The sequence below is a fragment of the Pinus tabuliformis genome, chromosome 3_2, assembly GCF_031772625.1.
Source record: "Pinus tabuliformis cultivar Carrire ecotype Pingquan chromosome 3_2, CPIR1, whole genome shotgun sequence".
Taxonomy (NCBI): domain Eukaryota; kingdom Viridiplantae; phylum Streptophyta; class Pinopsida; order Pinales; family Pinaceae; genus Pinus; species Pinus tabuliformis.
In genome coordinates, this window is record NC_142302.1 from 500,115,202 (window position 1) to 500,141,075 (window position 25,874).

The following is a 25,874-nucleotide window of genomic DNA, read 5'->3' on the forward strand; positions in this document are numbered from 1 at the left end:
CGATTTGGGTTCCAAGAGAAAATCTTTGTGTATATGTTTTTATGTTCTCACTATTGTATATTTTATTCTATTCTAATAATTTGTTTGCAGGTAATTTTTGTAAAGGGTTAAAACATGACCTCTGATGAGATCGAAGGGTCAATAACACTTACGATGGACATATGTCATTTACATCGAATTGGAAAACTATGGATTCTTTAATCCCTTGCTAAAGATCTGATGGGGTCTATATGTGTAAGAAGTGGATATAATTTAGATATTCACTCACGTCTTATATCATGATTTAACCTCTATGAAATTATATTTTATAACATGATATATATATATATATATATATATATATATATATATATTATTTTGATGAAGTCAACTCTCCACTTCATAATGTGCGCCAAAGGTTTCTAAGAAGCCTTTTATTTATTATATCCTTATCAAATAATTTTTCCTTTTTATGGACATCATTAGTAATTATTACGCATTATGATTGTTAATCATTGCTTAGATTGATGTTTAACATATATGTGTATATATTAATATGTAACTGGTGTTACTCTTATATAATGAAACAATTATATAATAATAGATTCTTTAATCCCTTGCTAAGATCTGATGGGGTCTATATGTGTAAGAAGTAGATATAATTTAGATATTCACTCACGTCTTATATCATGATTTAACCTCTATGAAATTATATTTTATAACATGTTATATAATATATATATATATATATATAGGAGGAGGTACGGCTCTGCAACATGGCCCATCGGAGACCTGTATGAACGGGGTTTACAGGCCGGAAACGGCCCTGTAGCCCCCCTCGACCCTGTCTCTTTTCGCTATTACTTTGTTACTCTGTGTCGAAGTATTACCCCACTGCCTCCTCGCTCGGTCCTCCTTTCCCTTACCCCGCGCCACGTTTTTTTACCCTCTTTGGTTTTTACCTCGTCACGGGTTTACTCTCTCGACCGGAGCTAGGGTTTCTACAGCTTAGCCGACCGCTAACGACAGGGATCCTGCCTGCGCGTCCTGGCTGAGCACCTAAATCCTCTAGCTTGTCTCAACCTAACGGATTTCCCTAACGGTCGGTGCCGATCCTGGGCGGTTTCCTGGATTCGAGGTCGTTCCAAGCAGCTGGCGACATGGACATTGACGAGGTGGACTTTTCGGACTCCCCGCTGGCTGAAAGCTCCATCTGGCGCTCCACGTTCTCGACTTCTGGAGGTATGTACAGTGAAAATTTCTCTGCCAGCTTTGAGGACCCATCTCTATCGACCGATCCGTCTATCCCCGCCTCCCTGCTCCCTGGCGAACCCTCCTCCTGGACCACATTTTCTGCTCCATCCCCGGCTACCCTTGGATTCCTTGCAGACTGTTTACATTCCTCCCCCCCTGTCGTCGGTCCTTCTCTTCAGCCGGGACTCCCTGTCAACCACCCCCTGCCCACTGACCCTCAGGAGACTCCCGCTCCCGCTGATCCGAACCCTCCCCCTCCCCCTCCGGCCTCATCTGGAAGCTACCACGCTATCCCACCTCTCCCGGAAGCTTCCCCCCCCCCTGCTCGAACCCTATCCCCCCCCCCAGCTCCCCACAGGCAGAGCCCAGGGCTCCTGAAAACCCTAGACGCATGTCCTCCCGCCCCCTGAAGAAACAACGCTGTTTTAAATCTAGATCTGAGGACGTCATCCTTAGACTTGAAGAAGACATCCAGTGGGGAGACGCTATGGATCTAGCGGACAGAGTTCTTGTGGGCCGCATTCGGGGCAGACACATCTCAGCGGAAAAACTGAAGACATGGGCCACGGAGATATGGGGCCAATATCTGGCGGAAATCCCCTCTGTCCAGACATTCGTGCGAGGCTGGTTCGCACTGAGATTTGCAAGGGCGGACCACACGAGCTGGGTACTGTCTTCGTTCTGGCATTTTGAAAAAGCTCCGGTACTCCTCAAACGTTGGACGCCCCTCTTCGACCCGGAGTCGGAACAGATTGGGATTGGGCCAGTATGGGTCAGACTCCCGGGCCTGCCTCTACAGTATTGGTCCGAGGACATCTTCAGAAGAATAGGGAACTCACTGGGTACTTTCATGGAGTCAGATAAGTCCTATATTCAGACGGGGATGATGGCATACGCCAGGGTTCTTGTCCATCTTGATACCAGAGGGGGTTTGCCTGAACACATCACCATCTAGTGGAAATCCTCCTCAAGGAAGCAGAAACTCGACTACGAGGGCATCCCTTATCGCTGCAGAAGATGCCATCAAGTGGGACACCTCTACAAAGACTGCCCTCTCCTCCAAAAAGCACAGCAGACCCCCATTCCACAGGATCTACCCACTACTGAGGGACTACCTGACCCTCCGGCAGCGGCGGTTCCCAGAACGGAGCATAATATAACCTCTGATACGGTGGAAGCGCCGCCTGCACCTCGGCAAAGGAAGCAAGGAACGATCCCGATCTGGCCTCCATCTCCTCCTATGACGCGTTCAAAGGCTGCAAAAGGAGCTGTTTTCTCTTCGGGTACGTCTTTTCCTTTAAATGTCTCTGCTTCGCTTCTTAATTCTTTGAGTTTATCGCTCCCCTTCCCCTTGCCCCACCCGATCAAGATCCCCCCCCTCTTCCCCCTCTGCCCTTGATCTGGTCAAGGTCTCCCGCCCGCCTCATCCCCCTTCTCGCTCTCACTATACGACCTGCCCCATCCCACAACCCTCGGGCTTACCTACCCCCAGTTCCCTCCCCTCCATCCCCCCCCTCTCCTTCCCCTCGCCCTCCCCCTCGGTAAACTCTACACCGAGGTACTCCACCCGCTCGACCACCAAGCAGTTTGAAGCGGACGCCATTGGGCTGTCTGCGGAGCCTCACATCCTATCGCCCAAGCAAGGAAGAGGCAGACCTCCCTCCATCAACAAGGCTAAGATACAAGCCGGGGTCGATGTCATCCAGGGCAAACAGCACACCATCGATAGGGTTCTTAGAGCAAAGGACACCCTCCCCCACCCCCCTCCATGAAGATTTTATCTTTCAACTGCAGAGGGCTGGCCAGCCCAGAGAAAAAACTGGCCCTGAAGCGACTCTTTTTTTCAGAACCGGTTGATATTATCTTTCTACAAGAAACCTTATGCAAAGCAGACTTGGCCACATCCATCCTCGGCTCTTGGATGCCAGGATGGTCTTTCTACGCCTTAGATGTCTCTGGGCGATCTGGGGGCATAGCTATTGGTTTCAAGACCAGCTCCATCAATCTGAAGAATATCTGGGGCGGAGTGGGTTTCCTGGGGGCAGATATATACTCCATGGATCTGGAGGAGGATCTTAGAATTATAAACGTCTACGGACCTTGCCTCAACAGGGAACTTTTCTGGAGAAAGCTCTTCAATTCCCCTCTCCTACTAGCCGAGAATACAATCATAGGGGGAGATCTGAACTTCTCAAAGGGCCACGCTGAATCTTGGGGACACATGGCGCAGATCGACCCGCTCTCGGATTTTTTCGAGCAGCTGCTGGAGGATCATCACTGGATAGACATTCCCTCGGCAAAGATCCAGCACACATGGAAGAATAATCGAACTGGTGATCACAGCCTTGCCAGGAGGCTGGACCGCTTTATTATCAAGGAGGTTTTCCACTGTAATCATCCCAGATCCAGGCAATGGGTTGGAAGCGGAGGGATATCGGACCACAGACCGATATACCTTGAAGTTGGAGCAAGGCAACAGAAACACAAGGCCCCTTTCAAGTTTAATTCCACATGGCTCCGGGACCCCGCCTATATTAACCTTATATCAGACTATTGGAAAACACATCCTTTACCAGAAGGTGCAGACCCGGTTCCCTGCTTCGTAAGGAACCTCTCTGAAATCAAGGTTCTATCCAGGAAATGGGCGCATCAGAAGAGGCTACAAGATGACCAAACGATCTCCCTTGCAGAACAAGCGATTGCTGACCTAGAATCCCAATCGGAGGGAACCTATATCTCCCCGGAGCAAAAAACCAGGTATGAAGGCCTTATCAATCAGAGAACACAAGTCCTAAGAGATCGTGAGGCAAGCTGGAGATTAAGAAGTAGAGCAATCTGGCTTAAGGAGGGGGATGAGAATACAAAGTTTTTTCACCGGTTCGCGAATGGCCGGAAAGCGATCAACACCATCTGGGAGCTGCAAAATGAACATGGCCAACAGGTCCACACATCCAGAGAACTTGCATTCCTAGCCTCCTCACACTTCAGAAACATATATAAAGCCCCAAGAGAAGCAAGTCTGCTAGAGATCATGAGAGTAGCCGAGCTCTTCCCCAGATTTGTGGATGAAGAGGAAGCAGCTGAGCTCACTAAAGAAATTACCATGGGGGAGCTGGAAGCCACCATGCGGGGGTTCCAAAGGGATAAAAGTCTGAAACTTGATGGCTGGTCCATAGAGTTCTACTTAGCTTTCTTCGAGCTATTAGGCCCGGATCTCCTCAAAGTGATCAAACATTGCAGCCTCTCTGGCATCCCCTCGGCCATCAAAGCCACATTCATTGCCCTCATTCCTAAATCCGACAAGCCTGTCTCTTACAATGATTTTAGGCCAATCTCGCTCTGCAACTACCTCTACAAGATCATGGCCAAAATCCTTGCGAACAGACTCAAAACCATCCTATCTGCCCATATATCCCCTGAACAATGTGCCTTTCTCCATCGCCGCCAAATCCATGAAGCTATAGGCACTGCTCAGGAACTTCTCCACTCGATGCATAGCAAGCACTTGAAAGGCATGATCCTTAAGGTAGACCTCTCCAAAGCTTTCGATAGGGTAAATTTGCTCTACATTCGTATGCTTCTCACCCATCTGGGGTTTCCCTTCATGTTTACCAAATGGATTATGAGTTGTATATCTGATGTGTCGTACAGTGTCCTTCTAAATGGGGCCCCTACTCCTTTCTTCACAGCTGAAAGAGGTCTACGACAAGGGTGTCCACTATCTCCCTTACTTTTTCTTCTTATCATGGAAGGGCTTAGCAGGTTGATCGCATCAAAACATAGGCGGGGAAGGATAAAAGGGATAAAAATCACTGAAAACTGCTCTCTCACTCACCTTTTGTTTGTGGATGATGTGCTTATCTTCTTAAACGAAAGGCTGGCCGATACCTCTGCCTTACATTATGTCTTTGATATATTTCAGAAGGCTACATGTATGATTATAAATGTCCATAAATCCACTCTCACAGCAACTGGTGCTCGGCCCATGAGATCATCTATACGAAAAATCGGTTCCCTTTCCATATACACCCGATGGAGGAAGGACTGAAATATCTGGGTTTTCGAGTGAAACACGGCGGATATAAAATTGCGGACTGGACCTGGCTTATTGCAAAGGTGGAGAAAAAATTACATGTGTGGTATAACAGATACCTCACCAGGGCTGGGAGAGTCACCCTCATAAAATCTGTTCTGGAAGCTACACCGGTATACTGGATGTCACTGGCTTGGATACCTAGAGGAATTTTAAACAGACTCCAAAAGATATGCTGCAGTTTCCTTTGGAAGGGGAACAAACAGGGAAACCTCTTTGCCTGGGTCAAATGGGATACTATAGCAAGGCCTAAGAAGTGGGGAGGATGGGGCATAAAAAGACTGGATCTATTCGCAAAAGCCCTGGCAGCAAAGCTAGGATGGCAACTGCTCACATCCAACAGCCTTTGGAAAAGGGTAGTAGTGGAGAAATATATCGCCCCGGAAAGTATTTTCAGCTGGATCCGCAGGGAACATAGGGACAATGGAAGACACTCAAACATATGGAAAGCGGTTCTCTCATCCCTCCCCCTCATCCGGGAAGGTTTAACTTGGAGAATACATCAGGGGAACGCAGTCCGCATAGGTGTAGACCCTTGGATTGGATGTGGCAATGCCCATCAACTTCCAGCACAGTTAACGGAATACCTTATGGACCAGGGTATCTCTCATATAGCACATATTGCAGACAATCAAAACTCCAGCTTTTTCCAACAGGCCTGGAAGACAGCTCTAGATCTTCACATCTCGGAACAGTGGCGGCAAGAATGGGAGAACTATACAGATGCCCTTACTCAAGCACACATCAGGATATCGGATGAGGAAGATGAGTTAGTATGGGCACTTGCAAAAAATGGTTCATACACTCCTAAGGAAGGGTATCTACAGCTTATGCAACAATTCCAGCCTGAAAATGCACAGCAGTGGTGGAAGGCTATTTGGCACCTCAAAGCAGCCCCCAGAACACGCATGCTTATGTGGGCCATCCTCTTCAACAAAATTCCCACAGGCTCAAATCTGAAAAAAAAGGTCATTCCATGGACCATTCTGGTGCCATTTATGTAGGTGCAATGAGGAAGACACTGAACACCTATTTCTGAACTGTCCTGTTGTCATTGAACAATGGACCCATCTCACCTCCCATCTCCCCTCCCCCTACAGATGGCAAGGACAGACAATCATAGAAGCCTGGCTGCATTGGCTGGAGCACCACTCGGGCAAAGAAAGAAACATCCCCCTCCTCATGAGCTGGGCTATCTGGATGGTGAGAAATCGTGCAATATTTGACCATAAAACTCCATCCTGGCCATCCATCAGAGCACACATCTTGGCAGATTATGCTCTCCTCCCTGATGATCCCCCACCAGCCCCGCCTCGAACTATCACCCCTGAACACATCGACAAATCTTACCCCTGGGCCTATTTTGATGGCTCAGCACAAGCAGATGGTTGCGGGGGGGGCGCCCTACTCTTCCTTCGGGAAGCACACTGCTTCAAATTACAAATATACCTGGGAAGGGGCACAAACAATTATGCCGAGCTATCCACAGCCAAATTCCTGATCCACTTTGCACTTGAGAATCATTGCACAAAATTACAATTATTTGGAGACTCACAACTTGTTTGCAACTGGCTCAACAGAAAATCTAACTGCAATGTTTATTCTTTGAGACATATACTGGATGAGACACATAGGCTAACAGCAGCATTTGAAAAATTTGATTGTTATCACATTTACAGGGAGCGCAACTCAAGGGCAGACCTTCTGTCCAAGCAAGCAGCGCAAAGGCAAGAGGAAGACTGGCTAATAGAGGAAGAAGTGGATGGAACCTTCCATCGCCATTATCATAGGCCTTTTGTAGATCCACGAGCTCAAAGAGAAAATCAGATTTAAAGATGGCTCCATCCTATACACACAGGTTTTTTGCTTTCGGTTTTGAAGTTGCTGCAAACTTGGATGTTAATTATATATTACAGACTTTCTATCCGGTCGCCACAGGCCGGCTTATGCTAGTTTTTTATATACGGTTCATACTCTGAAGTCTCCCTGCGTGGAGCACTATAACAAAGTACATTACAGGTATTATAATGATACAACAAACTATATGATATGAGTCCAGGAAACTCCCTGCGTGGAGGTAAATGGTTTTCTTTGTAGTGCTGAATATACATGGTTGGAAAAACTGTGTATAATTATGCTACTGTTAAGAGAGGTAGTCAGCCTCACTATGCATATGTTTAAACATCTACAGAATGTAATTTCTTCTGGCTAATGGAAATTACGACTTTTTCTACGGGAAAATATATATATATATATATATATATATATAGATATTATTTTGATGAAGTCAACTCTCCACTTCATAATGTGTGCCAAAGGTTTATAAGAAGCCTTTTATTTACTATATCCTTATCACATAATTTTCCCTTTTTATGGACATCATTAGTAATTGATACGCATTATGATTGTTAATCATTGCTTAGATTGATGTTTAACATATATGTGTATATATTAATATGTAATTGGTGTTACTCTTATATAATGAAACAATTATATAATAATATGCATATACATTTTTATGATATGTGACATTATTTAATAAGGTATTTTATATCATTAATGTCGCCCATTATTATCCAAGCATTACCCAATGAGTAACTTTCAAATGATTTAACTGTCGTTAGTTTTTTATATCATTGTTGTATTCAGATGTTTCAAATGGGTGTGATTTTAATTAGTAATTTTAAAAGTTTGAGGTAGAGATTAAATGTAAGGGGTAGGTTAGGATAGTGAAAATGAATTTGAGAGATAGAACAAGGATAGCAATACGAGGATAAAGGTCTGTATGAGTTAGAATTTACAAATGTAGTCCAATTTTTAAAGAGGGCTAGACTAGGCTACAACATTCGACTCCTACTGGGGATGGTTCCTTCCTGTGAGGTAGCAAGAACCGTATACCCTGTGCCTTCAAAAATTGGGCATGGAGGTAGTATGTATTTAAAAGTCAAGAACTAAACCTCTTTCTAACATGCATTGATATGAGTCATTTATTTGAGACTAAATTTTTTTTCATGATTGGACAATTGTGCAACTTAACAATCTTTCATTTCTGCGTGTTTCGCTCATTATTTAAAATGTGAAGCGCAAATCTAAAAATTCCTTCACCCTAGACAGATCCTATGAGACCCAACATTGGGTATACACAGAACTACGTCACATAGCAAGTAATACTAAACTATCCTTGTTTAATATGTATGTCCCGGTGCATTATGAGGAAAACAGAGTGCTGGAAGACACTCTCGGAATACTTAGAGCATCTCAACCCTACAAATATTGTTATAGGAGGAGACCTGAACATAATCCTAGACCCTAAAGAAAAGAGAGGTGGATCCTCTACAAGAGACCCCTTCCTCTCCACAGTGGAAAATCTCATTCAGCTATAGGATTTAGTAGACTTTAAGCATGTGAAAGAGCTTACACTTGGACAAAAAATAGAACACGGGAACATCATATTTCAGCAAGGCTCGACAGATTCCTCACCAGCAGCTCTATCATGATGGACAATAGAATTATTTTCTCCAAGATCCTTCCTAAACTAACTTCGGATCACAAACCAATCCTATTGTGCTTAAAGGAAGAAGAAGACCTCGGCCCTCTTCCTTTTAGATTCAGCCCTCCTTGGGCCGAAAGGGAAGGGTTCCTTGAAACTGTTCAAACAGCATGGAAAACAGATGTCTCAGGCTCCCCAAGCTTTGTATGGGAGCAAAAAATGAAAAACACTAAGAAGGCACTAAAAGAATGGATAAAGAAAGCCACTAACACCCCCACCAGCCAGAGGAAAAAAGCAGTAAATCAGTTGGAAGAACTTCAATTTGGTTTGGAAGAGAAAGATATTTCACCCACGGATTTAGACAAAGAAAAATCCGCCCAAAGGAAAACATACAGCTCCTTCAGACATGAGGAAGAATACTGGCGATTAAAGTCTCGCAGCTTGTGGCTCAAAGCAGGGGACAGAAATACTACATATTTCCACAGACAATACAGGGCTCGCCTTTTGCAAAATCATATTGCAGAAATCACTACATCGAGTGGTCAGGTATGCAGAGGATTTGAACAAATTAAGGAAGCCGCTGTGAAGCATTACCAAAACCTTCTTAGCGCTGGAAAAGATGGGAGCGAGGAGGACATCGTAGAATTCCTCACAAACATTCCTCATCTAGTTAATTCAGATGACAATGACACACTCCTAAGCCCAGTTTCGGAAGAAGAAATATCAAATATTGTCTGGTCCATGGAGCCAAATAAAGCCCCCGAGCCTGATGGATTCTCAATCCACTTTTATAGAATATGCTGGGAGCTAATTAAACCTGATCTTCTTCGTATGGTTCAAGTTTTCACGAGGAAGGCAAAGGTCGAAGGCAGCATAAATTCCACCTTCCTCACCTTAAGTCCAAAGAAAGCAAGCCCAGGTTCATTCGACAAATACAAGCCTATCTCACTGTGCAATTCATCCCATAAGATTGTGGCCAAGCTGTTGGCAAACAGAATCAAACCCCTTCTACAAAAATTAATCTCTCCTGCCCAAGGGGGTTTTGTAAAAGGGCGACACATTCTGGACAATGTCATTAAAGTACAGGAAGCTCTGCACTCCAGTCACTCACGAAAAGAACAAGGTATGCTCACTAAACTAGATATGTGTAATGCCTTTGACAGAGTTAATCGCTCTTTCTTGTACAGGGTTCTATCATCTTTTGGTTTCAGCCAGGACTTCATCAATCTAATCAAAGCTTGCCTGGAGAAGATATGGATAGCACCAATGATAAATGGTAGACCTGCAAACTTCTTCTTAGCCACCAGGGGTTTGAGGCAGGGTTGTCCTCTTTCACCTTTTCTCTACATCCTAATGGCAGATTCCTTAAGCAGAAAGTTGACTCTAGAAAAACAAATTGGCAGTATACCAGGGATCAGAATCGTGAAAGGTATAGAACCAATGAATCATGCACTTTTCGCCGATGACTCTCTATTGCTGGGGGGCGCCTCTTCAAGAATAGCAAATACCTTCAGAACCATTCTCCAGAAATTCTGTAGCATCTCGGGAGCACTGGTAAGTGAGAGAAAGAGCGCGGTGTACGGTTGGAATACTGACCAACACACAATTGAGAAAATTGCAGAGGATTTGGGATATACAGGGCATGCAGAATGGGAAAAAATCAAATACTTGGGTCTCCCTATTACGATGGGCTCCAACAGAAATCATCTGTGGGAGGAAGTAATCTCAAAATTCAAAAAGAAGATAGCAGCGTGGGGAGGCTTTTGGCTATCTACAGGTGGCAAACTTACGCTCATCAAATCTGTCCTCTCGGCTTTGCCCACATTCCAAGCTTCTCTCATGATGGCTCCAAAATTCATCTCAAATCAAATCTCTATACTCATGCGCAATTTTCTGTGGAATGGAGGGCGCGGGAACACCAATAGATTTCACTTAATCAGTTGGGAAATTGTGAAACGACCGATGGTGGAAGGAGGACTTCAAATACGTGATCCTCTGCACACAAACTTAGCTCTGTGTTGCAAGTTGTTATGGCAGCTCTGCGCTGAGCCTAGCCACCCAATCAGCCAGATATTCAAGCAGAAATATCTCAAAAATCAGTCTATCATGACCTTTAAGCTGGAGAAATCCCCAAAAGGCACGCAGGCCTGGAAATTGTGCAACAGAGGCATCGAGTTTTTCAGAACCCACCTGTATCGTATTCTTGGGAACGGTAAAAAAATAAAGCTATGGAAAGACTGTGTCATGGGACACCGCCCCCTCGTTGAAAATAATGAGATTTCTGAGATTAGAGATTGGCTTCGAGCAAAAGGAATTCGGAAAATCGAGGATATCTCATAATGGGATAGTAAAGGAAATTGGCAGAGATGGAAATTCCCCAGAATTCCAGAGCAATTTAACGCTTAGTTGGCTGCCCTTAAAAATGCAATCTCTGACTTTGCTCCAGTTTACACTGATGACGAAGACGCTTGGGGCTGGGGAAAGAATGGAGCATACACAGCAAGCTAAGGATACTATCAAATGCAAAGCAAACAAGACTCGCCATACCCGAAAACTGTGTGGAAATAGATTTGGGACAGCTTCAGCATCCCCAAAATTAATTTCTTTTTCTGGGCTTTATTTCACAACAAAATTTTGATGGGAGAAAATTTGTGCAAAAGGAATATAGTAGGGCCACACAGATGCGTCCTCCGCAAAAGAGATCTGGAAACTGCAAATCATCTATTCATAGTGTGCGATTTTGCGAAGGAGGTATGGTCCATCTTCTTCATCGGGCTGAATGTGAGTTCCCCTACTCAAAGCACGATAGCCACCATGTTCACCTCCTGGAATGCCAGCTATCCCCATCGAACTGTCAGTAAATCAATTTGGCACAAAGTGTGGATAGCTGCTCCAAAATATGTTTGCTGGAAAATCTGGTTAGCCCGGAATGAGATTATTTTCAATAACACTGAGTTGTCCATTGCAAAAGTGGCAGAACAGGCAAAGAATCTCCTCTTAGAAACTCTTAACCACTCTACATTTAAGGATGACAACTCCCTTAGAAGCGAATAAAGGGCGTGGTTGGGAGATTATACAGAAAAGGCCAAACACTCACCAAATACGCGCCCAATTCACAAGGAAATATGGCAGATCCAGGAATCAGAGGACAACTTCCAGCAGTGGTGGAAATCCCAGGATAAGTGCACTATTTTCTTTGATGGAGCCTCAAAAGGCAACCCAGGGAGGTCAGAAGCAGGAGGTGTGATCTTCTTTCAGAATGGGAAAAAAGAAGAATTCAGCTGGGGTCTTAGACTGAAAACCAACAACCAAGCTGAAATTCTTAGTCTCTTGAAAGCCTGCCAAATCACCAAAAAACAAAATCCAAACAAAATTCTAATCATAGGTGATTCAGAATTGCTGATAAAAACAATGGTAGAAAAGAAGAGGCTCAAGGATCCAACACTGAATAAATAGCTAGCAAGAGTAAACAGAACTCTGAAAGACTTCCCCTCAGTTCAAATCTGCCACATTCTCAGAGGACTAAACAAGAACGCGGACAGATTGGCAAATATTGGATGCTCTCCGCAAGAAGGAATGATTAGCATAAACGCAGAAACACCGACCAAGGCAACTATTCCTTAAGTGGAACTTTTGTCATTTCTGGAAATTGTAATGGTCGTTTAGGCTTTGCCCGACCTGCTTTCTATTAATAAAACTTAACCGTTTCAGTTAAAAAAAAATGTGAAGCGCAAAAAGGATGTTAATACCATATGTTTCTACTTTTACAGTAAGATTGCGTCTTTTTCACCGAGATGAAATAAATATAGCATTTGTATAATTCAAAACCATTTATTTGTTTAACAAAGATCAAGAAGGTAAAATTCTAATGCAAAAAGAAACAAAACCTAACCTATCCAAGGAAAATTAATTGAAATCCTTCATATCTTAATGTCCTATCTAATCAATAGCAAGGGTGACATAGTGATTATACTATCTAAGTATAAGACACTTGATGAGCCTAGTTTATTGATAAGTTATGAGATATTGTGTTCTACTTTTAGTTAACAGGGTCATTACTCAATATAATTATCGTTAATGATTAGGTCTGAGAGTTCAATTCCAACCATTTATAATCATAGCTCAAAGTGGTTTGTGATGGAATAACATTAACGAGTTAACAAGTTTAGCATGCAAGGTAGGATTACTCCTGAGAGAGACATTTAATGATTGATAGTGTAAGGTAAAGATTCATATGAGTGCCCTCTTTGCCTTCTCAATGTTGCTACACTGCCAAAGAGCATCCATAACCCATGGTGTAGTCACCCTAACACCACAAGCCTTACTCTGTTAACGTCCATAGCCCCAATGGAGATACCTGTATTCCCCTCTTGCATAATGTGAAGATACAATAACATAAATTGCATTGAATCAAGATGTTTACACACTAGGTTTTACCCTAATACCACAAACCTTGCTTTGTTGCCAACGAGCATCTATAGGTCTGACAAAGGTGTTTCCACCCCCTTATTATGTGTGATGATACAATAGTACAATTTATGTTAAATCATGATGTTTATGCACTAGGCTTTACCTTAATACCATACACCTTGCTCCGCTACTAGCAAGCTTTTATAGCCCCAACAAAGATATTTGCATTCCCCGATTGTATATATGGTATCTTACTTATTATATCATGGAGGGATGATGTTTGATAGTGAAGGTAAGACGGTGTACTCACGTCATCATTATTTCTCATTAAGTAGGTTAATCTCTCACAGTTTCAACTCTACCCTCACATAAACTAGTTATACTTTATATTATAGGTGGATGTAAAGCTCTAAGCCAACTGAAAGTGAGTAATTAGAATTGAAAATCTAAGCCTTTTTTATAATATGGTTACCAAAAGCAAATCCCCATTCAACATACTAGCAAGAACATAATATCTTTAGTGACATTTTCCCAAACTCATCAAGGTGATGTATACTAAGTATAGGTCACCAATCAGTAAATAGTTATTGCTAAGATCAATTGAAGGTTTTTAAGACATAGGGGCTCCATATTTTTTCATTTTATCTACTAAATTTGTAAATTATATGTGATAGAAATTATAAAAAGGTTTATTTATATACAATCTCTATACATTGTGATTTCAATAGCAAAATTAATCAAATAAAAAAAATAAAAATCCAATGAAACTAGGTTAGCGACTTACCATAGGTTAGCGACTTACCAACCCCATACCTCTTACCTTTGTGCTTCGTGATTACTAAGAATAATAATATGCTAAGCAACTACCAAAAAGGGTAAGATGTCATGTTTAATCTACTCCTTATAAAAAAAGTTGATGTCTATGTGATTATAGGTTGATGTTCTTCAAAAACCCTCCTCCATCCAATCCTCCACAAAGTCATAGTACTTTGTGTGAAAGTCCAATTGATAATATCTTTTTGACATAAACAAATCCACAACATATTCATGATGTATTTCCCTCTTACAACTATCTAAAATCATAGAAAAGTAAGTCATATGACAACTCATATCTTTTTTACATTCTTGCATATAATAATATGAAGATAGATCATTGATAGTCATGCACATTATCACATTTTTTTGTGTTTCAACTATTTGAAAAATTATTCAAATTTTCCATTATTTCCAATAAGGATTAAAGATTGAATTGCAAAGACTTAGGCGCAAATGCATTTTCAAAATACATTCTAAGAATATTATAACGAATGTGAACTTTAACTATTCCTTCCAACACTTTCATTGGTTGATTTATGATATAATTTGGCATTTGTCCCTCTTCAACTTTTGTTTTTGTATTCATGCATAGTTTGGAAGGTGTTATCAAAGAGTTGATCTATAAATTGTGAAGTAAATAATTGTATATCATTTGAAATAGAGTTTTGAGATAGATCAAGTACATTTCCATGTGCTAGAATATTTTGAAAAGACTTATCACTAATGACAATGTCCTTATCAATATTCTTAAATTTCTTATTTAAAATATTTGAGAAAGTATGCAATTTTTCAATTAGTTCCAGAAAGGGATTAGTATAGAATTTGAAGGAAAGTGAGAAACATTAATTTACACGAGTTTTGTATTATTTAGGTAATTTAAAATCACAAGTCTCTAAGGAACTTTCTACATACCGATTTCCTTGCACATTATGATTGTCATAACAAAAGGAAAAACCGAGATTGTCAAATTCATCATCCTTTGCATAGTTATCATAGATATGCTCATGATTCAGAAAATGGAAGAGTCTTATGTCAATTACATGCTCATGTTCATTGTGCTTATTAGTATCAAAATTATCATAATTGCACAATGATTGTAATTGAAACTTGTAAATGAATTATCATCCATTTTAGGTTTAAAACATAGAGATATGTGTTCATCTTCATATTCATCATATATTGGTGATTTAGAATAATAAAAATGAACAACAAATGAAACAAAATAAAAAATAATGAAGATATCACCACATACCATTTCCTCTTGAGATGATTGAAAGACCAAATCACTTGTTTGAAAAAGTCCTTCATCAATTGATTATTGACGAATGTATAATGTGGATTGTTCTTAATTCAGTGTCATAGGTGTAACTCCTTCTTCAAATTTACTCTCTTCACAAACTTCATTACTACCATGATCACGAAAATAAAATAAGGATAAACCAAATTCAACATTAGTCATTAGATTATGAGACTCTTCAGGACATAGATGTACTTCTTAATACTCTATTAAAATAGAAGGATTTTCTTGGTAATTGAACCTAGATATTATTGTTCATGTTTAGTTAAACATTCAATTTGTAGAAGAAGATAGGATAAACATGATTCCTTAAAATCTTCGAGTTCATATCCATCTTGCAAACTCAGAACTTCATATTCTTCATTGTTGACATAATGTTTGCTTTCCTAAAACCCTGGATCAAAATTATCAACATGTTCATTTAAATCGCAACAATCACCATTGAGTGGTTATAAGGGATACATACTTTTATAATGTTCACGAAAGATTACAAGAAAATATTTCAAAGAGGAAATGCTACCACGAGGAAGTGTCTTGTACCATCATCTAACGCCTACTTGCAAAGATATCATGAATAATTTTATGAGCACATCCTTATGATAAATTGTAATTTTATGAATGAAAACATGAAAATCAATCAAATGTTGAGAAGGGTTGTCTTCATCATCTCCTCGAAAGAAAGGAAGGTATTTCTCTCATACATATGTATCATGAATCTCATTGCAAAAACCATGAATGTTAGAAAAATCAAGAGGAGAAAATCATGCGGAGACTAAAAGAAGCAAAAGAAAAATCCATTTAAACAATATGAACAATAAAAATAAATTAAGGAGTCGCTCGGTGAAAAATTAAACAGAGAAAGATTTTGTTAAAACTTCTTAAGTGTGTGTTGTTGTGCTTCCATTCACCAATAGATCACAGATTTAATCATTTATCATTTCCCAAGGTAAGGAAATATTTTCACTTCATTCCTCGACAACGGTGCCAGAAAGGATATTGTCTCTCAGGTTGTTCTTGGCGACAAAAGCAACCCCAAAGCCATCCAATGAGGATCTAATGATCCTCCCACTTTAGGTTGTAGACTGGCATTCTCCAACCACAGGGTATTCCTTATATTTGACATTATTTATATAGATCTTCTATGACAACATAGAGATTGGTCAGATTATAAAAAAATAAAAATGTTTTAAGAAAAGAGTGGTTAAGCTTTAAAGTGAATGAAACTTACGTAAATTATACAATCCATGAATGTAATGTAAACTCAAAGAATGTAATTAAGATGAATAATATTCTAAATAAAATAACAAAAAGGAAAAATAACATAATATAATTAAAACAAAAATAAGAGATAAAATAACACAAATATCATTGGTAATAAATTATATTTACCATAATAAGTGTAATGAAATAAATCAATATCATGTATTGATATATTTCGACCTACAACAAATTAAGTAAATATCTTGAATTAAAAGTCTTAGATAATATATATTTGAAGATAGATCATTCAATTAAAATAAAAATGTATCATGTATTATGTCAACTATCAAATTGTTGATGTATCAAGATATAATAACATGGACACACAAAACAAAGAAATAAACACATACCACTAGTATATAATTATATCTCTCATGAAAGGTGCAATTAAAACATAAATGTCGTGCATTAATAAATTCAACCTACAATCAATCAGTTAAATATCATGACTCTGATGCTTTAGATAGTATACATCTAGAGGGAAAACCAAATCAAGTAATGTTAGAATGATTTATAATGTGATTATGTCAACTTATTTAAACCATTTCATGTACCATAATAACAATATAAAACTAACAAAATAATTACTGAAAGGAAAATACTATATATCAAAATTGCATGAATAAGTTACATAACCATAGAAACTTGTTCACACATTGTGTGTTTGAATCATTTCGACATAAGTTTCCTTTCTCCCACAAAACTCTTGCCTCCTTTTTATCTTTTCTAGCCATTTTTATGTTCATGAGAGTAGATTTTCCATTTTGTTTCTATAACCTCCCTTAACAAAAAAAACCCTAATATTAATGCTAATATTAACGAGTTCTCCTTAAATAATACGAAATAAATTATTTCTTTGTAATTTCTTCCAACCAAATTTTTTGACCCATAATATTTTAAACCTTCTTGTATTAATTCTCTTTCAACCTAATATGAAAAAAATAGAACTAACTTTTTACATCATGTTTAAAAATGAAATGAATAAATTCACTTTTCTAATCTCATCAATATCTTCTTAAAATAATTTAATTAGTTTCTTTATTTAATCTCTACTACAAACATTGATAAAAAAAATTCCCAAACTCTTACAAAAACCCTAAAATGTGAGTGAATTTATTGTGTGAATCCTATTTTTAAATTTAGAGAAACAAATAACAAAACGAAACCACATCTAAGATTTTTAAAGTTATTCAATAAACTCATCACAAATGTAAATATGGTTGGAGGAGATTCATGTTCTCTCGAAATGATATCAGAGGGAGGAGAGTGTTCAATATTTAAAGCCAACGTATGATCCAATGAGATCCAAGGGATCGTATTGTCTTTTATAGACGACCCTCATTTATATTGGATGGGAAACTACTTGTGAATTATCCCTCTTTCTTGATATGATGAGACTCACGTGCAAATATGAGGTGGGGCCTCTTGCGTTAATTCAATAATATTTTATAAGGATTTAATAAAATGTTTTTTAATTTTAATTCTCATTTTGATCCAATATGATTTGTATTATTTATGCGGTTTATAAAGGGAGTTGTTTTTGTTGTGATTTTTTGGAAAAAATTTGAGGTAAAATCTTGATTTGTGTTATCTAAATTAGTTTTTTTGACTGTATATATGGATTTAGCACCCTGGAAAACCTTTAAGGTACTTCGATTGCACATGGTTACCTATCAAACTTGTGATTTCAATAATAGCACCCTGGAAAACCCTTAAGGTACTTCGATTGCACAGGGTTACCTATCAAACTTGTGATTTCAATAAATTCCTGTCGAATTTTAGAAAAATTTGACCAGAAAAACTCACCATAAAAACTTCCAAAACATTACACTAAAATACTCCCCTATAAAGTGAAGTTTACGCATACCAATATAATAGATTTTATAAGATTTAAATAAAATGTTTTTCAAACCTTTATATAATACATTAAAATCTTTTGCTTCAGATTTTGAAGAGTTAGGGCCTTGATTCTAGAAGATGACCTTCGATGAGATGAAAGGGTCAATAACACTTAAGATGGAGCAATATCATTTACATCTAATTGGAAAACCATGGGTTTATTAATCACCTGCTGAGATCTGATGAGGTCTATATGTGCATGAAGTGGGCCTTTTTGTGCTCTATAATAATCGTTAAGAAATGGATTTTTAACTTTATTTGATCTACGTGTATTGAAATAATATTTTATAAAATTCAATAAGGTTTTAAATAAATGGCTTTTTAAACTTTATATTATACACCAAGATTATTGATATTGGAATATTGGAATGTTTGAAGGTGAAGTTTAAATTTTGGAAAATTCAGTCGAAGGTGAAAAATTGTTTAGATCAACGGTTAAAAAAAAATCAGATCTCGTTAAAAGGAGTGAGGGTTTTAGTTTTCAAGTTCTATTTGATATAATTTATATCACATGTTCTATATCATGATTTAACCTATATAAAATTATATTTTATATATATAAATAATTTTGAAAAAATCAACTTTCCATTTCATAAAAGCGCACACATTAGATATTTATAAGACTTTTATTTACTACATCATTATCTTATAATTTTCCTTTTTTATGGATATCTTTAATTATTGATACATATTGTGATTATTAATAATTGCTTAGATTGATGTTTAATATATATGTATATATTAATATGTGATTGATGATATTGTTATATAATGAAACAATTATATAATAATATGTATATACATTTCTATGGTATGTGGCATTATTTAATATAGTTAATAAGGTATTTTATCATTAATGTCGTCCATTTATAGGGTATTGGATAGACGGTGATCGGGTGCTCTGTTAAGGCACTCCTTGATGTGAAGTCACCAGTTCAATTCCTTACCCCAATAGGGGTGATATGGTGAACATGATGAAGATGTAGTTCCACCAAGCTTACAAAAAAAATCATTAATGTCACCCATTATTATCTAAGCATTATCCAACAAGTAACCTTTTTTTTGTTATTCAAATGTGGTTAGTTTTTTATGTCATTGTTGTATTCAAATGTTTCAAAGGGGTGTGATTCTAATTAGTCCTTATTATAACATCAAGGTAGAGACTAAATGTAAGGGGAGGGTTAGGATAGCAAAAATGAATTTGAGAGACTAAACAAGGCTAACAGTATTGGGATAAAGGTTCATGTGAGGTAGAATTTATAGAGGTAGCTGAGTTTTTAAAGAGGTCAAATTGGGCTACAATAATGACGGTAGAGAAAAAGGTTGAAGAGGTGAGAAAAAGAATCCAATGCATCCATTCTTTAGAGAAGCCAAAAGTCAAAAGAACCTATTGAATACATTGCCAACTTGATTTGTCAAAGGCCTTGGAAATATTCAATTTGATGAGCATAACTTATTTCTTGGATGTCCTTAAAGAAGTAATTACTTAATGGACTAAAACTATGCCATCCAATATTTGTCTTCCTTTCACATAGCCTATCTTCTCCAAAGATATAATACTGGGAAGGAGCAATTTTAATCCATTGGCAATGATTTTTGTTATGATTTTATGTATTACATTATAAAGTGAGATGGGCCTAAACTTACTAGGGTCCTCTACTTAGTCTTCTTTTGGCACTAGAGAAAAACAGGTAGCATTGAGGGTCGATAGAACAATATTTAATCTTCAAGAATCCTCTGCTAATTCCCATAAATCTTGTTGAATGATAGGTCAACATGCCTTGAAAAAAATCTATAGTGAATCCATCATGTCTAGGGGATTTCCCTCTTGACATTTCCATTATAGCCTTCTCTACTTCTTCTCTTGTAATTTCCTTGACCAGGACATCATTCTATTATCAAGAAACTAGTTAAGGTATGTTCCTTATGACATTTCTAAAAGCAACAATTCTATCTTGCTTTACCTTGGTTAAGCCCATATCAAATAGGATATAAATATATTCTCAATGTCTTTGTGGTCAATCAATGGGTCACCTTGATTGTTGTTTGTGACTCTTATTTGATTATGATGTTGAGGTGTGTCATGGTTTGGTGAAAGAATTTTGAATATGTTTTCACCATCTCCCAACCATTGAACCCTTGATTTTTGTTTCCGTAATATTTCTTCCCACCAATGTCTAATTTCTAGCTGAGAGAGAATTGATGTTTCCTCTTAGACAAGAGCCTTTATACATCTTTTCAAGATGATTGTTTGATCCACAGACACTATGTAATTTTCAATATCCCTCTTGACCTTGTAGATGTCCTTAAATTCATCTTTATTCCAATTTTTAAGAATGATATGAGGTACATTAGATGATGTTGGAAACAATACATTAGTGAGCCATGCCAAATTGGAGCTTCATGCCACCACTTTGCAATGTTGGCTTAGAAGGGAGGATGTTCTATCGAAAAGGGTTTAAAATGAACAGGATTGTTTTTGGGGCTCCCTTGCATATCCACTTCAAGTTGAATTGGTTAACGCACAGACCGTGTAGAGGGTAAGATAGAGGTATTGAGGTTTACACCTGAGATCATTAGAGACTCTAAGTTGATGAAGTGATCTAGTTGTAATGCTACTTGGTTTTCTCCGCCTCTTTTATCATTCCATGTGAAAACTTCATTCTTGGTTTACATATCAAACAAACTTGAGTTGTTGAATTATTTCCCCAAGCTTATCGGACACCCTTCCATATCTCTAGATGTTGATCCAAGTTGCAACAACCTATGCATGTAGGACATGTTTTATAACAACATTGTATTTAGCTTTGCTTGTTCTTCTTGTTTTCTAATGAGTCTTTTGTTCTTTGCTTTCTAAATTTTCAACTCGGCCTTCAAGTTCATGAGAGTATTTGCTCCACCAGGGGAAATTTCTTCTTCTTGTTCATGATGATTTTGGTCTATACCATGTTGCACCAAATTGTTGTCCATTCCTCTATTCCTTGCTATAATTGTATATTATCGTGTGTTGCCACACACATATAGTTTTTAGTTATATAAAGCATAAACATATTAACTTGTTACCTTGCCATGCAAACACTAAATCTTATGGTTTGAAGTATATTGATTTGATGTTGTTCACGCATCTATACCCATGTTAGCCACATATTCCAAGAGACTAGAGGACATATCATCATGTTAGTAAGCACATTCAACAACATGTTTAAAATCAACATTTCATTAAGGTTAACATTTACATCAAAATTATTGTAAATCAAAATAAAATTAACATATGCATTAATCAAATTATTGTATTAAATTTTATTTGCGGGCCTTTTTAGGTCCAGTGTTGAACCTAAGCTCTAATTCTAACTTTCTCTTTCATAGCCCATCCAATTCGAGTGTTGAACCATGCTTTACTAGTTAAATTAAAATACAAATAAACATATTTATCCATCACCTTGGCATGCTTAAAATAAGCATGTTGATGTGAAACTAACTGAAACAACCAATCTCATGTTAGTATGTCAATTAGAGAACATGATAACATATAAGCAATTTATCATGCCAACATTCACAACAATTAACATTTTGAAATCAACACACATATGCATACACAACCAATGATTAGTCTAAACACTTTTATCTGGAACTTCTTATATTGCTTCTAAAGTTATCTTTCTAGGCCCATTTAGTCCAGGTGTTGAACTTGGGAGCTCTAGTACCACACTGTTACGCTCCCTCCCACTCCCTTGAACCTTCTCGAGTCATGGGAAGTGTTATTTATAATTAACTTGACCTCCATGGTATTTTATGAATATGGGGTTATAAAAATCCTCCAATAAAGTTTGTGGAATTAATTTATGATATCACCATTGTGTCTAACTCATTAGGATATTTTTGGTGATACAAATTTCATCTCAATCTGACTCCCAGATTGAATGTTGTAACCAATTAAACTTCACCACATCAGCAAGGTACTGCCACTTGGCATCCACATGTGACCCACATGGCCTTGCCACGTCACTATGAGTAAACCCTCATAATTTGTGGCATCCATGTAGTCCTACCAGGCCTCCATGGCACTTGCCACCTCATCTCAAATCGCGGGTCCCACATGGCACAGTCCCTTTGTGCTTCATCACTCTTCTTCATTAACTCTAGTTCAGGGGAAATTCGTGGTGCATACAAGTATGCACTCTTGGCACACTTCTAGATCCCTCGAATCCCCATATTACTCACAAATTTAAATAAACATTTGACTTCATCCATGCAGGGCCCACACCAAATATCACTTCTACATTGACTTACTATGGAAATCTAAACTGTTTGAAATCTCGCGCACTTTGAAGATGCACATGCAATGACTAATCGAATGTCCATATTACTAAATACATTCGCTAGTCGTATATGCATTCCGCCCCCTTCGCATATACGAATGAAACTAGCACCTGGAATTGAAAAGGTATCCAAGCCAGATACATGGTTCGTCCAAGAACCTACCGACCCCAGATACAGGTGTCAATTTCTGCCCAGACTTACAAGAAATGGAAACTTCAAGGAATTATGTATGAATTTCCTTAAGACATGGCATTGCATAGAATGCCAACTTTCCAAGAATGAAAACCCAAACTTGATGATTAACCCTCCAGGGCATTATGCCATGACCATAACATAGTTAAGGACCCTTAGTAAACTTTCCTAATATCAAATACCAAATAAAGTTAAGAAAAGGCTTCAATAGCCAGATCTTTCAAGAAATTACATGCCATGCTTCCTTTATGAAACTCAAGACATTGCAACATTATACATAATCACAGATTGCTCTCATTGTTCTGAAAAACAAGTGACTATTAGGTCTATTGAGTTTTTATGCATCACATAACGCTTGCTTTTTCTTTCTTACCATGTGAAGAAGTCTACAAACAAAATAAAGCAGTAATCCATGATATCCATAATATATCATATAGTTGAAATCACAAAATGTAACAGATTAACTGAGGCACTTCAAGCAATCATGGGTATTAATGTAATTAGCTTTGTGGCTTATGAGAATAAAAATAAACACATAGATCCACAAGTTCAACATAACCATGAGAACATATCGGTAAAGCATTCATCATAAAACGAGAGTACCAATATTCTGTTAACTTTGTTCTTAGGGCTACATTGTTCTTTGATTTAGCCAATTGCATTCACAAACTTCTTCATTATTTTCATATTGTACTCACCCATAAAATTATAGCATCATGAGCAATTACATAGAAAGAATAATAACATAAACATTTGGAGTGGAACATCAAGGAACAACAGAAGAAAAGCATGCACAAGAGAGACACCAGGAGTTAGGTTAGAGGCCAGGGGAAAAACCCAAAAGGGGAAAACCCATCCAGATTCTTTTTCTATTAGAAATTCATCAAATTTTTTGCTGAGATACAAAGTACATCAAAAAATGAGATACATGAGTCATATCTGGCCTCCTAGGGCCAATCCAAGTTAGTTCACAACTTCGTTTGTGAACTGACATCTGATAATCAAATGAGTCCAATAAATCTTATGCCATATCACATTCGACATCCAACCATGTCTCTGCCAAACACATAGATCAATGTCCAGAATCAACGTCATATAAGTCACTATACCAAGTGTACTTACATGTATGCATTGTCATGTAGTGTTATTGTCAAACATCAAAATTCCATCAAGAGTACTATAATTACTGTCATACCAGATGTCACTTACATGCCAATTCAAGTGATCATTGTGCAAATGTAAACAAGGTTATTACTATAGTCATGGATTGTTCATACATCTAGGGTCACAATCACATTGTTTCCACTTATCAAGGGCACTGTCATATTAAAGATATTAACTAAAGGATCACTGCCACCATATATCATGGTCACAGTTATTATGAACATTTTCATCATCTTGTTGAGGTCATATGTTTCATCGCAATGATAGTTATCCACATTACATAAAATTTCATTGAAATCTAACTGTTGAACCGATCCAAGATGCTTTTAATGTCATTGTCATCATATATCCGTACACTGAAAACTATTTGATGAACTGGTCATATTCATACTACTTAAAATGGGTCATCAAGATGGGTGTAAACCATACATACGAGATAAAGAGCCATCAGTAGATTCTGCATAGCATAACTATGTTAATATATATATCACGTACCACAAAGATATGCATTGTGAGTCCACAGTCATATAAAAGAGCCATAGTGCAAGAGTCAAACCATAGTGCGAGAGCCAAACCATAATGCGAGAGTCAAACAACAGTGTGAGATCCAAGCGATAGAGCAAGCGTCAGGACACAATGCAAGAGCCAAACGACAGTGAGACCAATAACGATGCCCATAGTGATGCAAACAATAATGATGCTCGCAAAGATGCCCATAACGATGCCAAACAATAACAATGCTAGCATAGATGCCCATATCGATGTCAAATAATAATGATGCCCATAACGATGTCAAATAATAATGATGCCCATAATGATGTCAAACAATAACGTTGCTTGTAAATATGCCCATAATGATGTCAAACAATAATGATTCCTAGAGAGATGCCCATAAGGATTATTTTTTTTACAAATGGAGGATAAATACCTTTATATAGTTGTTTCTATTAGAGAAAATTCATGATACTTGGGTGAGCTGACTTTAGTAAATTAGGAGGGAAACTCTAATTTTAATTTTAAATATATTTACCATTGCTTGCCCACATAAATATTAATAATAATTTAACTTTTCCATTTTTAGGGTAAGATGGGATTGATTTAGGGAAAATTGGAAATTCATCCCTAGATGCCCAAATTTCAACACTCCATCTCAGCTAGGGAGGAATTTCCATCTGTGTCATAAGACTCGTCTCATCTTTGCTCTGCTCCCTTTCAGAACAATCTCATCTCATATGACATGTCTCAATGTAGAAGAAGGCAAACAGTTGCATCACATTACATCTCATCTCATAGAAGAAGAAGAATGCACAGTCGGAGATAGGGGAGATCAACCCTCAAAACCCTACTAGTTTCTAAGTCAAATCACATGACCAATATCTCAACTACATCAACAAAACATCCATCTCATCATATGTCATCTCAACTTGATTCCTTTGATCATCTGTTGAACAATGATGTCACGATATAAAGAAGAAGAATCATCATAGGGGGCTCCGACTACCACCCTATGTCCAAGGACAATAGGCAGGATAACACTTACCATAAGGTAAGGATCAAAATCTATCTTATTGACCTATGGCAATAAGCAGGATACCATTTACCGTAAGGTAAGGATCACAAACTATCCTATTGTTTGTTGATCTTCCCAACTTGACCCTGAAGAGTCAGTGGTAGAACACATGCATCCCATAACTTGACCG

At 38.1% G+C, this 25,874-nt stretch overlaps 1 protein-coding gene across 1 annotated transcript; it reads left to right on the top strand.

The window, feature by feature from the left end:
* The first annotated feature begins 1,720 nt into the window (after positions 1-1,720).
* On the top strand, positions 1,721-2,188 carry LOC149181476 (uncharacterized). The gene has a single exon (XM_089414228.1). It carries the CDS (start codon positions 1,721-1,723, stop codon positions 2,186-2,188), a length of 468 nt encoding a protein of 155 aa, XP_089270354.1.
* Positions 2,189-25,874: the final 23,686 nt, after the last annotated feature.

Bases quoted from the DNA above. Each gene is read 5' to 3' on its own strand.
- LOC149181476 (XM_089414228.1), top strand. From the start codon at position 1,721: ATGGATCTAGCGGACAGAGTTCTTGTGGGCCGCATTCGGGGCAGACAC.